Raw genomic sequence first — 15213 nt, forward strand, 5'->3', positions numbered from 1 at the left:
TTACGGGTAGGCCGTCATTGTAAATAAGAATATGTTCTAAACTGACATACCTCGTTAAATAAAAATAAACACGTATACAACTCTTTAACCACTGGGGGCTGTTAGGTTCACTCATTCCAATTTCGTTCCCTCTCACAGTAACTTAACAGAGGCGGATCTAGTTATGTCGTTGCGATGTTTGATTGGATAGCGTGGTAAAGTCTGTATGGCGGGGTTAGGTTGATCCACGTTACTTAATTTATTTTGTTGTGATAAAAGGTTTAGCTAGCTGCCGGGATTTTTTTCTTCAATCGTATTAACCAGAAAGTAAAATTGTTTTGTGCATCATTTTCAAGGATGAGTGGCGGAGTGTATGGAGGCGGTGAGTGTGATTTTTGACGACAAAATTAAATGAATGAACGCGCCACGTTGTAGGGCGAAAGATGCTACAACTAGCTAGCCTGTTAGCAAGTGCTCTGCAGACTGATATTATCAGATCGGAAATATTTGGTATTATCTTTAGCTGGCTAACTAGTTAACTGTCAATGACGGGCAAAATCATGTATTTTCTCAGGTACTTGCTTGTTTGTGATATGACAGCATGTCTCCCATCTAATGAGTGAAAGCTGTAACTAGCTAGCTAAATTAGCTAAGCGCTAGCTACATGTTTCCCAGCTCTGCAGATAAATTACTCGCTACTTTAGCCTGCTGAATTTGATAATTTTAGCTAAGCTTTTAGTTGTCCAGGATATTAACATTATCTGCAAGTTCAACCAAAATAATATACGTTTAGATTTAATACAGACCTTTCATATTTTCTTTAGCTTTCTAAGTATAAATATAGCTAGCTATAAGTGTATTGTAAACTTGCCTCAAGTCTTGATGTAAATCATAACATCGCTCCAATGTTGTACTTGTAACTTCTTCACTTTGGCATCTTCTCTCTGCAGATGAGGTTGGAGCCCTAGTGTTTGACATAGGCTCTTACACAGTGAGAGCAGGGTATGCTGGAGAAGATTGTCCCAAGGTAAGCGCCCAAGTGTAGTGACCTATCTTCCTTTGCGTATTAATTTTATTTTAGAGGGTATAGTACGAGTCAAAAGTTTGGATACCTACTCATTCAAGGGGTTTTCTTTATTTTTACTATTTTTCTATATTGAAGATTAATCGTGAAGACACCAAGTATGGAATCAGGTAGTAACCAAAAAAGTGTTAAACAAATCAAAATATATTTTAGATTCTTCAAACAGCCACCCTTTGCCTTGACAGCTTTGCCTATATTGTTATTTCAATAAAAATGTAAACATTTTTTTTATAGTGGGCAATCTGTCTTATTTTATTAGAAGCCTAATTTCCAATTTTCTCTCCATTTGTTATGAATATGACTTGGCCTATAAGCCACACTCGGTTTTATGCATGCCGGATTTCTCCCTCAATGCAATTTCATGATCAAACAATGAATGAAGCCTAGAACTCCGTTAGATAGCTCAGAAGAAAAAAAAATATATATATACATACAGTGCCTTGCGAAAGTATTCGGCTCCCTTGAACTTTGCGAACTTTTGCCACATTTCAGGCTTCAAACATAAAGATATAAAACTGTATTTTTTTGTGAAGAATCAACAACAAGTGGGACACAATCATGAAGTGGAACGACATTTATTGGATATTTCAAACTTTTTTAACAAATCAAAAACTGAAAAATTGGGTGTGCAAAATTATTCAGCCCCCTTAAGTTAATACTTTGTAGCGCCACCTTTTGCTGCGATTACAGCTGTAAGTCGCTTGGGGTATGTCTCTATCAGTTTTGCACATCGAGAGACTGAATTTTTCCCATTCCTCCTTGCAAAACAGCTCGAGCTCAGTGAGGTTGGATGGAGAGCATTTGTGAACAGCAGTTTTCAGTTCTTTCCACAGATTCTCGATTGGATTCAGGTCTGGACTTTGACTTGGTCATTCTAACACCTGGATATGTTTATTTTTCAACCATTCCATTGTAGATTTTCCTTTGTTTTGGATCATTGTCTTGTTGGAAGACAAATCTCCGTCCCAGTCTCAGGTCTTTTGCAGGCTCCATCAGGTTCTCTTCCAGAATGGTCCTGTATTTGGCTCCATCCATCTTCCCATCAATGTTAACCATCTTCCCTGTCCCTGCTGAAGAAAAGCAGGCCCAAACCATGATGCTGCCACCACCATGTTTGACAGTGGGTATGGTGTGTTCAGGGTGATGAGCTGTGTTGCTTTTACGCCAAACATAACGTTTTGCATTGTTGCCAAAAAGTTCAATTTTGGTTTCATCTGACCAGAGCACCTTCTTCCACATGTTTGGTGTCTCCCCCAGATGGCTTGTGGCAAACGTTAAACGACACTTTTTATGGATATCTTTAAGAAATGGCTTTCTTCTTGCCACTCTTCCATAAAGGCCAGATTTGTGCAATATACGACTGATTGTTGTCCTATGGACAGAGTCTCCCACTTCAGCTGTAGATCTCTGCAGTTCATCCAGAGTGATCATGGGCCTCTTGGCTGCATCTCTGATCAGTCTTCTCCTTGTATGAGCTGAAAGTTTAGAGGGATGGCCAGGTCTTGGTAGATTTGCAGTGGTCTGATACTCCTTCCATTTCAATATTATCGCTTGCACAGTGCTCCTTGGGATGTTTAAAGCTTGGGAAATATTTTTGTATCCAAATCCGGCTTTAAACTTCTTCACAACAGTATCTCGGACCTGCCTGGTGTGTTCCTTGTTCTTCATGAGGCTCTCTGCGCTTTTAACGGACCTCTGAGACTATCACAGTGCAGGTGCATTTATACGGAGACTTGATTACACACAGGTGGATTGTATTTATCATCATTAGTCATTTAGGTCAACATTGGATCATTCAGAGATCCGCACTGAACTTCTGGAGAGAGTTTGCTGCACTGAAAGTAAAGGGGCTGAATATTTTGCACGCCCAATTTTTCAGTTTTTGATTTGTTAAAAAAGTTTGAAATATCCAATAAATGTCGTTCCACTTCATGATTGTATCCCACTTGTTGTTGATTCGCAAGGCACTATATATATATATATATATATATATATATATATATGGCCTAAAGTAATAATGAGAAAGATGGAAGGAACAATAGCAAGATAAAACAATCAAATGAGAAATTTAAACAAACCGTGGTTTGTTATAAGACAGAAATTTGGCTAAAAGCCTAATCCTACGAATTGAAGTATCATAAAGGCGTTAAAACAAATGAAAGTTATGAATATTAGAGATAGAAACGACGCATAGCCTGTCGTTGACCTTGGCCTATTTCCATTAGAGCCCAACCAAGTTATTATTTTGTTGTTTGTCCGATGTTGATTTCTTACATTGTGAGTTTAACAATAATGACTCTTGAAAATGGCCACAAGTGGTCAGATAAGCATGAGATTACCTTTTTTCTATTCAGGGAATATCAGTTATCGGTGGAATTATCGGTTTATACCGATATCATTTTTTTAAAGGCCGATATCTGCCGATTTGTCTTTAAAAAAATAATTTTTAATGAAAGTTTTAGTTTTTTATACATCTATTTTTTTAAACCATATATCAGTCAGGCTCTAATTTCCATATTATTTTAGAAGTGTGCAACCTACCTACAACGCATATAGTATCCTAGCTCTAATAAGAGAGGAGGAAGAATGTGAATCAGTGTATAATTATCCAGTTGTGAGGACAACAGAGTTGATCTGCAGTCCATGATGATTTACACCCCTATCACATGACAGCCAGCGAGGCTCGTTGACTGTGTCACTCGCTCCATCTACGCGCTTCGGCGCACACACACACACACGCACTACCTCAGATAGGCCTACACACCTCTTTTGCTCCACAGCTACACCAGAGTGGAATAGCCTACTAGAAAAGGTTTGGCTCCAATATATTTAGTCAATGTCATGATTCCTGGCGTCCCTCCCGTAGTATGCGAGCTCGTGCTTGGGGCAAAAAAATATATTTTATTTTCGGATAACATGGTCTAGAGGGCGATTTTTATATATACAGAATCATGATAGGACAAAAGTTGACATCACCCAACCCTAAAATACATGTTTATTTGTGCCCGTAGGCCGACTTCCCCACGGTGATGGGCGTTACCCTGGACAGGGAGGATGGTAGCACCCCGATGGAGACGGACGGCGGGGACAAGGGCAAGCAGGGCACCAACTACTTCATCGACACCAACCAGCTGAGGGTGGCCCGCGAGAATATGGAGGTCATGTCACCGCTCAAAAACGGCATGAGTGAGTCTCTTTCCCCCGTCATGTGATCGTGAACAATGTGGAAGTTGTATTGACAGCATTCTGCCCGGATGAAATAAAAGCCACTGCTGGGACATGGCATGCAGAGCGTATAGGCAGAACAGGTAGTGGGAATACCAGGCGATGCCTTCAATATCCAGGACAATGCTCAATGTTTTGTGAAGAGGAGCCTTGTCTTGACTTTCACTGACCTGAGAATCTTCCTGCGAGATTAACACAAACGGCAGTATTGACATGTCCGGAAGGTTTGCCTTTCTGAAATTGTCTATACTTTATCACTAACAATATACTTTATTGTCCATTTAAACATGGACATTTGTTTTGTGAAGCCAGCATATAAACACACAGAAAAACAACACGTTGACATGTTCAACAGTCAACACAGTGATTTGGAAGTTATGGAGAGGATGGTCTCTGTTAGAAAAGAGAAATGATGGTATGTCATTGGTCAGACTGAGAACCATAATGGATGATGTATTGGGGGTCTTTCTCCTGAACTGTCCATGGTGTTTATTTGATGCCCTATTTAAAACATTGTTATTTATTTTTTTATGGCAATGCCATTTCTGACTTTTCTGCTTGCGTGATCCTGACTTCAATGTGAATTCAGTACGTGGGCTATTTTAGAGGAAAGTGTGACAAAGATCTTAATAGACTCTGAGCAGCACTATATATCAAAGAGCTCCTTGGAGTGCTGCCCTGGATTAGAATTCACACATTGCGCTTAAATTAGCCAAATTCATCAGTCTATTTTCTCCAGTATCCGACCTAGCAATAGAGATTGAAGATGTAGGTTAATATAATGTAGTTGTGAGGAGACGTAAGTATGCACACCTTTTAAAGGTCGAGTCAGCGATATGACGTAGATGCACAAGGTAAACAGCACAGTGGGTCAATTTCCGCAACAACAAAGAGCGTTGGAGGGAGAGGCTAAACTTCTACGCTGTTTTTGTCACGTACCTACCATTCTAACAGTGTGAAGCAAACCCATGTGCAGTTACTGTATGGGTGTGAAGTCTTGCATCTCGCTCATCTCAATATCTGCGGTGGTGCTCGTGGCGACGCCATATTTGCTGTTAAGTATTAACTATTCAACATTACCGGGCTTTATTGCAGGTGACTTGCATGACTTGCCCAAAGAGAGAGGACTGGCCACCCCTCAGAGCCTGGTTCCTCTCTAGGTTTCTACCTCGGTTCCTGGCTTTCTAGGGAGTTTTTCCTAGCCACCGTGCTTCTACATCTGCATTGCTTGCTGTTTGGGGTTTTAGGCTGGGTTTCTGTATACCACTTTATGACATCAGCTAATGTGAAAAGGGCTTTATAAGTACATTTGATTCGATTTTGATCATTTTCTATGGGTATTTTATACAAGGAAAACTACCTTGGCCCAACCCCTTGCCTACGTGATTTCTTGTGGGGAAATTTGCACTGGTTACCATGACATCCTCTAACTCGGTACATTGGTCTTTTTGTTTGTTTTGTTATCTGTGAAGTCGAGGACTGGGACAGCTTCCAGGCCATTCTAGACCACACCTACAAGATGCATTTCAAGTCAGAACCCAGCATCCATCCTGTACTCATGTCAGAAGCCTCGGTGAGTAGGCCTCGCCTTCCATTTTGGCATTTAGAACACACACAGACTTAATGGTACATAGGTTTCATGATCAACTCATTCAGTATGTCGCGAGCCCAATGTACATTGGAATGAGTGCACACCGACAGCCAGTAGTGCACACCGACAGCCAGTAGTGCACACCGACAGCCAGTAGTGCACACCGACAGCCACACCGACAGCCACACCGACAGCCACACCGACAGCCAGTAGTGCACACCGACAGCCACACCGACAGCCAGTAGTGCACACCGACAGCCAGTAGTGCACACCGACAGCCACACCGACAGCCACACCGACAGCCAGTAGTGCACACCGACAGCCACACCGACAGCCAGTAGTGCACACCGACAGCCAGTAGTGCACACCGACAGCCAGTAGTGCCCTCATTGTCCGCAAGGGGATCAGCCCCGATTTTTGAATGAAAACTATCCACTGTGGAGTTATTATACTGTAAAATATAGTATTTGGTTTTCTGTAGTATTCAGCCTATGGTGTCCTGCTGGTTCATTGTACACTGATATCTGACATTAGACACCAAACAAAGAAAATGCTCTGAAACAGAAGGTTTCACTTTCAAAATGTTTTGCTATGGTGTGCCTTGTAAAAAAAAAAAAAAAAGAGGGTCGTCATGGTTTTCTCTTCCGTTTCCTCTTTTTTCTCTTATCTCTGCAGTGGAACACACGAGCCAAGCGGGAGAAGCTCACCGAGCTGATGTTTGAGCATTACAACATTCCTGCCTTCTTCCTGTGCAAAACGGCGGTGCTGTCTTCGTATCCTTACACAGTGAATTTAAATAATATAGGGATGTTGTCGGAAGGCTAATGAAGTGGTGGCTCGATGGCGTCACTGTAGTGAAACACTGGTCAAATGACACGAGCCATCTGCTGTTTAATAATGACCTTCTTTGCAATTTTTTTATTTAACCACTTTAGTCACCTAAAAAAAATAAAAACCAAACATTCTCAGTAGTTGTTTGCTAATAGTGATTGTTTGCTAATTGTTCGGCCTAAAAGACATTGTATCTCATCTCTGTAGAAACGCCCCTTCTGTTCCCTTAACTCTGAGTGTCTCAGCTTTGCCAATGGACGATCCACCGGGTTGGTGTTGGACAGCGGCGCCACACACACCACAGCCATTCCAGTGCACGACGGTTACGTGCTTCAGCAAGGTCATTGTCCAGCTCTCCCACCGCACTCTTTTCTATTTTAGTTTGCCTGGATTTTATTATCCACATCATGTACATGTCTTAAAAGTGCTGGATAAACTCTTACCATTATGGGGGATGGATAAACTCTTACCATTATGGGGGATGGATAAACTCTTACCATTATGGGGGATGGATAAACTCTGACCATTGTGAGTGATGGATAAACTCTGACCATTGTGAGTTGACAAGAAATGCCCTCCGTCCACTTTGAAGCCATCATGTCTCAGGATGTGGGTCGAAATTACTTTAGATAGATACTGATATGGTTTTGAATACTTCATACTTGTGGAAACCCCCAAATCAATCAATCAACTGAAAAGCAGCGAACTGGGTAGCACTTCTGTCCCTGCAGCAAGTTGAATCCCCAGCAATAAGTAGCAGGAAGATGATGGAAACACAGTGAAGGGGTTTGACATTGGTATCCACCTTCAAGTCATCTCCTTACACGAAAGAGACATGTTGGGGAAAAATTAGGTAACAGCAACCGTCTTGGTAAAGCATCAAGGGCTAGGTTTTCTGCAGTGAGGCAATTTGAGTCTGCTGCAGTGAAATACAAGACCGAGGACTATGGCACAGGAGTCTGGCATATAAACATCAACAGAGCCACTTTAGTTGATATGAGGAAATGGTCATTTGGGAAAGGAGCAGTATGTTTGGGTCGTTGGGGTCGCCCGAGGAGCACAATGACACAATGCCTCCATTCACAATGGTGCAAAGTCGATTCAGTGTTCTTGGCCTGTGCGTGTCATTGTTGTTATAAGCCTTCATAATAGGTGTGTAACGCTCTAAATGATTGGAAGGGAAAAGCGTTTTGATGTTCTGATCAATTATCCTTTCCTCAACTATCCAAGTGACACGTTTTATGTTCTTTTATTTCAGGCATCGTCAAGTCTCCCCTTGCTGGAGACTTTATGAGCATGCAATGTAGAGAGCTATTTCAAGAGTTAAATGTTGAAATAGTCCCTCCTTACATGATTGCATCAAAGGTGAGACCTGCTAAAGTAAGTCAAAACTACTAATTTCAGAGATTCCACATCTCACTTTTTGGTGCTATTGCTCACGTTATGGTGGTGGGGCATTTTGTAAGTATAGAACTTAGATATTAAAAAAATATATATATTTTTTTTCTCTTTACATATTCAGGTTGTCTCATGTATTTCCCTTCATCCACTAGTCATTAATCACTTTTGTCATAGTGTAACATATTCAAAAGGGGATTTTATATTGGGTTTGTTTGAGAATATGCATGTAATATTAATTTTGTCTAGATTTGTGCTTCGTAATTTTATGATTGGCCAATAACAATGAAAACAGAGATGCTCTAACTCTGGTATTTTGTTCCCGTACATTGCATGCATGAGCATCTGATAGAGGAATTCTAAATTCCTATATGTTTTGTAGCCAAAACCAAATTCGCACTCATTTCTAATTCATTAATGAGTTGTAAGTTCATTAATTATGCATGAAGTAGATCGAGACCAGTCTTAAAAGCCAAAGGTAACAGCGTTTATTCTTGATGAGTACTGACACAAAATACAAAGAACATTACATTTTAAAGAGAGAACCTAAAATGACGTCATCAGTTTCACACTCTCTCCCATCCTTACAATAGCGTAGTATACTCAGGCCTGGAGATCTTCTACTCCCCTCATAAAACAGACATTCCAATCTGTCTAAAAGATATACTTTTTCTCCCCTAATGGAACATAACCCAGACATTCTTATCTTGTCTGAAAAGCTATATCATCTCTCCCTCTTAAACTTCCCAAGAGGCACAGACAACTAATTTGTTTCTGCTTACATTTTCAGTAACAGCTTAATTAAAAACTCATACTTTTCATATCATAACATAATAGTATTAGAATAAATGGTTCTAATCAATAATGTATACATAATTAATCATTTCAACTATAATTTCCTCTAACAGCATCGGATTGACATGCGCTATAAATTGGGATAGATGGAATCCGTTTAATCAAGTCTTTACCAAAAGTCCTACATTGAGGGAATTTCAATTAAGGGGCCAATTTCTATTGTCTTATACTTGTATTCAAATTAATTCAAATGAGCATGTCGCACAGCGTGCTTGAAAAAGTCATAATCTACAAAACGTAAAGCAAGGAAATATCTAGAATTTAATAAGCTCTGGAAGGAAGAAACCATTTTAGCACGAAGGAAGAAACCATGATAGGAACCATACTTCACAGGAATCCCATCCTTCTTTCATGTCTTGATTTTTTTCATATCACAAAATGTGCCTTTGTTCTGTGATGGTCTTCACCATCACCCGTCAGACTCTGAGATGTGATTTCTCCGAATTAATCAGGAATTCCTCATTCCTGACCTCAACCCTGTTTGCCTTTTATCCCTGGCTCTCTTTTTTTTTATTTTTGATCGCTTCCTCCTCCTCTTGCCTGGTCCCAGATCTGTTGGTGCTGTCTCGCCAACTCCTGCTGTCATTTTCATTGACGGCACAAGCAGATCTAGAACCAGGCTACTTGTCAACTATGACAACGTCATTGCAGATATAGAACCAGGCTACTTGTCAACAATGACAACGTCATTGCAGATCTAGAACCAGGCTACTTGTCAACTATGACAACGTCATTGCAGATATAGAACCAGGCTACTTGTCAACTATGACAACGTCATTGCAGATCTAGAACCAGGCTACTTGTCCACTATGACAAGGTGACTGCAAATCTAGAACCAGGCTACTTGTCCACTATGACAACTTGACTGCAGATCTAGAACCAGGCTACTTGTCCACTATGACAACGTGACTGCAGATCTAGAACCAGGCTACTTGTCCACTATGACAACGTGACTGCAGATCTAGAACCAGGCTACTTGTCCACTATGACAACGTGACTGCAGATCTAGAACCAGGGTACTTGTCCACTATGACAACGTGACTGCAGATCTAGAATCAGGGTACTTGTCCACTATGACAACGTGACTGCAGATCTAGAATTAGGGTACTTGTCCGTTGTGACAACGTCCCTGCTGACCTTGTGTTTCTCACTGTAGGATGCTGTACGTGATGGAACCCCAGCCAGCTGGAAGAAGAAGGAGAAACTACCTCAAGTCACCCGGTCCTGGCACAACTACATGTGTAATGTAAGCAGCTTTGTGTTCTAATCATAAAATAGAAAGTCCTAAACAGTCCAATGTAGGTGGTCGGTGCTGCATCACCGTAACATATAGACGTGTGATGTTAACCGGTCTTCATCATTCACATTTTCCTAATGTGAATATTCGTTACTGTACTGCTAGAACAATTATTTCATATGTTTTTGTCCCCCTGCCTCCAGACTGTTATTCAGGATTTCCAAGCGTCCGTTCTGCAGGTTTCAGACTCGCCGTACGATGAACAGTGAGTCCACCATACTCCCAATCTATCATGTCACAATAACCACCACAGAATAGTTCTCTCCCTTTTCTAAGGGTTAATTTTCATTGTGTTGAAATGTAATCCTCGTACAGAGTTGCAGCCCAGATGCCCACGGTTCACTACGAGCTGCCCAATGGATACAACTGTGACTTTGGGGCAGAGAGGCTGAAGATTCCAGAAGGCCTTTTTGACCCTTCCAATGCCAAGGTAAGAATCGTTTGAATGCCATAATGCATCAATCATTCTCTTTGACCGGACCTGTCTGAAATGTGGTGTTCTTGGAATGTTCCGGTTCTCCTCCACAGGGTCTGTCTGGCAACACCATGTTGGGAGTCGGCCACGTGGTGACCACCAGTGTGGGAATGTGTGACATCGATATTCGGCCGGTAGGTGCCCACATTAAGAACCTATCACGTTACTTGTTTTGGCTGCCATGGTTACTAGGCCTGTGTATTTTGTGATTGATACGTGATCTATTACTGTTATTCGGGAATTACGTATTGAGGCCAGGTGACCTTTATTCCCACAAGAGGTTGTACAGAACTGACCTTTGACCTTTGTCTCAGGGTCTTTATGGTAGCGTGGTGGTCACCGGCGGCAACACACTCATCTCGGGCTTCACGGACCGACTCACCAGAGAACTCTCTCAGAAGACCCCCCCTGTGAGTGGAAGCACTAAAATATTTATTGTTTACTTATTTTGTCCTCTTCTTAGCAAATGTTCCTGTCCACAGTTCCTGTCCACAGTTCCTGTCCACAGTTCCTGTCCACAGTTCCCGTCGGTGTCTAATTTTGTCTTCTCTCCTGTGTTCAGAGCATGAGACTGAAATTGATAGCCAACAACACAACGGTGGAGCGCAGGTTCAGTGCCTGGATAGGAGGCTCCATCTTGGCATCACTAGTGAGTTCACATTCATGTATACAGAGCATTCAGAAAGTATTCAGACCTTGACTTTTTCTACATTTTGTTACGTGACAGCCTTCTAAAATTTATTAAATTGTTGTTGTTTTTCTCCTCATCAATCTACACTTTACCCCATAATGACAAATCAAAAATAGTTATATTTTTTTAATTTTGCAAATGAAAAAAAAATATACACTGCCGTTCAAAAAGTTTGGGGTCACTTAGAAATGTCCTTGTTTTTGAAAGGAAATCCCTTTTTTTGTCCATTTTAAAATAACATCAAATTGATCAGAAATACAGTTTAGACATTGTTAATGTTGTAAATGACTATTGTAGCTGGAAACGGCAGATTTTCTAATGGAATATCTCAAATCAAATCAAATTTTATTTGTCACATACACATGGTTAGCAGATGTTAATGCGAGTGTAACGAAATGCTTGTGCTTCTAGTTCCGACAATGCAGGAATAACCAACAAGTAATCTAACTAACAATTGAAGTCGGATGTTTACATACACCTTAGCCAAATACATTTAAACTGTTTTTCACAATTCCTGACATTTAATCCTAGTAAAAATTCCCTGTCTTAGGTCAGTTAGGATCACCACTTTTATTTTAAGAATGTGAAATGTCAGAATAAAAGTAGAGAGTGATTTATTTCAGCTTTTATATCTTTCATCACATTCCCAGTGGGTCAGAAGTTTACATGCACTCAATTAGTATTTGGTAGAATTGCCTTTAATTTGTTTAACTTGGGTCAAATGTTTTGGGTAGCCTTCCACAAGTTTCCCACAATAAGTTGGGTGAATTTTGGCCCATTTCTCCTGACAGAGCTGGTGTAGCTGAGTCAGGTTTGTAGGCCTCCTTGCTTGCACACGCTTTTTCAGTTCTGCCCACATATTTTCTATAGGATTGAGGTCAGGGCTTTGTGATGGCCCCTCCAATACCTTGACTTTGTTGTCCTTAAGCCATTTTGCCACAACTTTGGAAGTATGCTTGTGGTCATTGTCCATTTGAAAGACCCATTTGCGACCAAGCTTTAACTTCCTGACTGATGTCTTGAGATGTTGCTTCAATATATCCACATAATGTTCCTACCTTTAAGTCATACCCCAGTTTCTAAAGTCTCCCAGTCCCTGCTGCTGAAAAACATCCCCACAATATGATGCACCACCACCATGCTTCACCGTAGGGATGGTGCCAGGTTTCCTCGAGACGTGACGCTTGGCATTCAGGCCAAAGAATTCAATTTTGGTTTCATCAGACCAGAGAATCTTGTTTCTCATGTCTGAGTCCTTTAGGTGCCTTTTACTGAGGAGTGACTTCCATCTGGCCACTATCATAAAGGTCTGATTGGTGGAGTGCTGCAGAGATGGTTGTCCTTCTGGAAAGTTCTCCCATCTCCACAGAGGACCTGGAGCTCTGTCAGAGTGACTATCAGGTTCATGGTCACCTTTCTGACCAATGCCCTTCTCCCCTGAATGCTCAGTTTGGCCCGGGCGGCCAGCTGTAGGAAAAGTCTTGGTGGTTCCAAACTTCTTCCATTTAAGAATGATGGAGGCCAATATGATCTTGGGGACCTTCAATGCTGCAGGCAGTTTTTGGTATCCTTCCCCAGATCTGTGCCTCAACACAATCCTGTCTCTGAGCTCTATGGACATTTCCTTAGACCTCATGGCTTGGTGTTTGCTCTGACATGCACTGTCAACTGTGGGACCTTAATCAGTCTAGAACCCAGCTATGTCTCCTGCTATTTATAGTATCTTTCAAGTACATCTTATTACAGTTTAGGCCTATCTTATTATTTTCTTCCATCTAGCAATATCATTTTAAGGGCAAATACACACACGTGTTGTAGGCCAATGAACTCCATAGTTTTAATCAGAGTTTATAATAAGGAAGGGGAATTCTGTAACAGTTTATGACATCAAAGGTATGGCAGCTATGGAGAATCATTTTCAAAACAATGTCCAAAGCGGGAAATCATTGGATGTGATTCATTCGATTCTATGCAATTTCATCTTTGAGGACTGACATGGAAGCAACCATTACACAACCCTGAACTCAATAACCCCACCCCAGTTTCAGAAGAGATATCAAACCATATCTGGTCATATTGTATTACATCCACCCAGGCTGTGCCTGGACAGTGATGGATGGCTATATGGAGCATCCTTGTCCATCATGTTCAGTGTGTTAGTGCTCTCACCACAGAGAGGCAGCAGCCTCCACTGAGCAGCTCAGCAGCCTCCATTGATATATACTTATACTGTATTGCAATGCTTCTGGTCACTTGCACACTGATTTGTCTATTTGTTTTGGGATTTGTGTGTTGGCCTGTTTTGAAATAGTTTGATAATAACCTATTACTTTGACCTAATGCACTTCATCAATGATGGTGGTTGTATTGTTTTGGATTTGTACTGATAAGCATCATGTTGTCTTACTCTAGGGAACTTTCCAGCAAATGTGGATCTCAAAACAGGAGTACGAAGAGGGCGGGAAACAGTGCGTAGACAGGAAGTGCCCTTGATCGACCACCAACAGCATCTGCTGCCTCCAGAACTCACAATAACATGTCTAGTTTAACCTTTTACTGTGTGCTCAGGAACACCCAAGGACGGTAGTTCTGTCGATTTAAAAAAATGTTTTTTTTAAACTGGATTCTCAACCTTCTTGACAGGTACGAAACACTTGGTTAGTGTATGTGTCTTATCCAAAGGGTTGTCAAGTGAACGTTGAAGATGCTTCTTGGAGGTGATCTAATGATGTCATTGAATCGCTGTCATCGAGTTGCTCACTGGACAAGACAATTATTCACTGAAAATGAAATCTGTATTTAATTTAACTTTTTTGTTGATATTTGATTGCAGTCTTTTGAAAATAAAAAGCATTTTTTAAGTGACGTTGAAATATTTTATGACACTTGCAAGCATGAATTTTTCAGCCTAACAAGTGCATCATTTTACAAACTGCTTAAATAAATTCACAGGTTGTGGTAAGTCTGCACACAGTCACCAAGTAATCATATTTTATTTTATTTGTCACATGCGCCGAATACTACAGGTGACGACCTTACTCTGAAATGCTTACTTACAAGCCCTTATCGTCTTAAATGTAAACTCCCCATATTTGGGGAACCTATTAGATATTTTTTTAATTTAGTATGGTATGGAAACAGTTTTCCCTTTCTGCAAAAGCAGGGTGTCTCTGGAAAGCTGAGTATCTTGGCTATTGATCTGTGCCTTAATACAATATATAGGCATACAAATGTATAAGGGCTGGCTGAGCAAATTACCTAATTTCAAGGTGGCTGCTACCTACATTACTGTTAGCATTGTGAAGCATAAACTAAATAAACACAGAATACGTTGATTTGCACCGAAAGCTGGGACTCCACAGATCATGAGGATGTATTATTTGTCTGCCTGTGACCTACCGTTATTGATCACAAGCCCCGAGATTCAAAATGTTTATTTTACCCAACGTTTTCACCAAACATCTTACAAGGTAAGCTTCGATTTGGTCTGTGTTCGAGCTGTAGCTACATGGGGTGGTATCAAATGAATCCTTAGGTTGGTAGGAACAAATCTAGCCTATTGCCAATGTTATCTGATGTATGACTTAATGTCAACATTGAATGTCCACGGAGTGACACTATCTTTGTGCATCAAAAATATGTTGCCTGCTTAGGCATCCATTACACAGGGGATTGGCTACTATGGCACCTTGACAGTCTTGTAGCCAATGAGATAAGCATTCCAGGGATATGCGGTTGACCTGGGTGGGACAAAGCAAGGACTTTAATCTTTTATGCGTAATGCATA

The 15213-nt window shown here is 40.9% G+C and overlaps 1 protein-coding gene across 2 annotated transcripts; it reads left to right on the plus strand.

Moving 5' to 3' along the window:
• The first annotated feature begins 184 nt into the window (after positions 1–184).
• On the plus strand, positions 185–14045 carry LOC135524756 (actin-like protein 6A). Of its 2 annotated transcripts, none has more exons than XM_064952560.1 (14): positions 185–361; positions 930–1006; positions 4075–4249; positions 5761–5861; positions 6555–6652; positions 6956–7050; positions 7969–8090; positions 10120–10209; positions 10404–10465; positions 10576–10690; positions 10789–10869; positions 11050–11145; positions 11298–11384; positions 13839–14045. In XM_064952560.1, exons 1-14 carry the CDS (start codon positions 337–339, stop codon positions 13917–13919), a joined length of 1305 nt encoding a protein of 434 aa, XP_064808632.1. In that variant the 5' UTR covers positions 185–336; the 3' UTR covers positions 13920–14045. The 2 variants fall into 2 exon arrangements, with proteins under 2 accessions (XP_064808632.1, XP_064808633.1); XM_064952561.1 differs by having other exon boundaries at positions 7969–8075.
• Positions 14046–15213: the final 1168 nt, after the last annotated feature.

The sequence above is a fragment of the Oncorhynchus masou genome, chromosome 31 (genome assembly GCF_036934945.1).
Source record: "Oncorhynchus masou masou isolate Uvic2021 chromosome 31, UVic_Omas_1.1, whole genome shotgun sequence".
Classification (NCBI taxonomy): domain Eukaryota; kingdom Metazoa; phylum Chordata; class Actinopteri; order Salmoniformes; family Salmonidae; genus Oncorhynchus; species Oncorhynchus masou.

Bases quoted from the DNA above. Each gene is read 5' to 3' on its own strand.
- LOC135524756 (XM_064952560.1), top strand. From the start codon at position 337: ATGAGTGGCGGAGTGTATGGAGGCG. The intron at 10,870-11,049 runs GTAGGTGCCCAC...CCTTTGTCTCAG, and splicing joins GTGACATCGATATTCGGCCG to GGTCTTTATGGTAGCGTGGT. The intron at 11,146-11,297 runs GTGAGTGGAAGC...TCCTGTGTTCAG, and splicing joins TCTCTCAGAAGACCCCCCCT to AGCATGAGACTGAAATTGAT.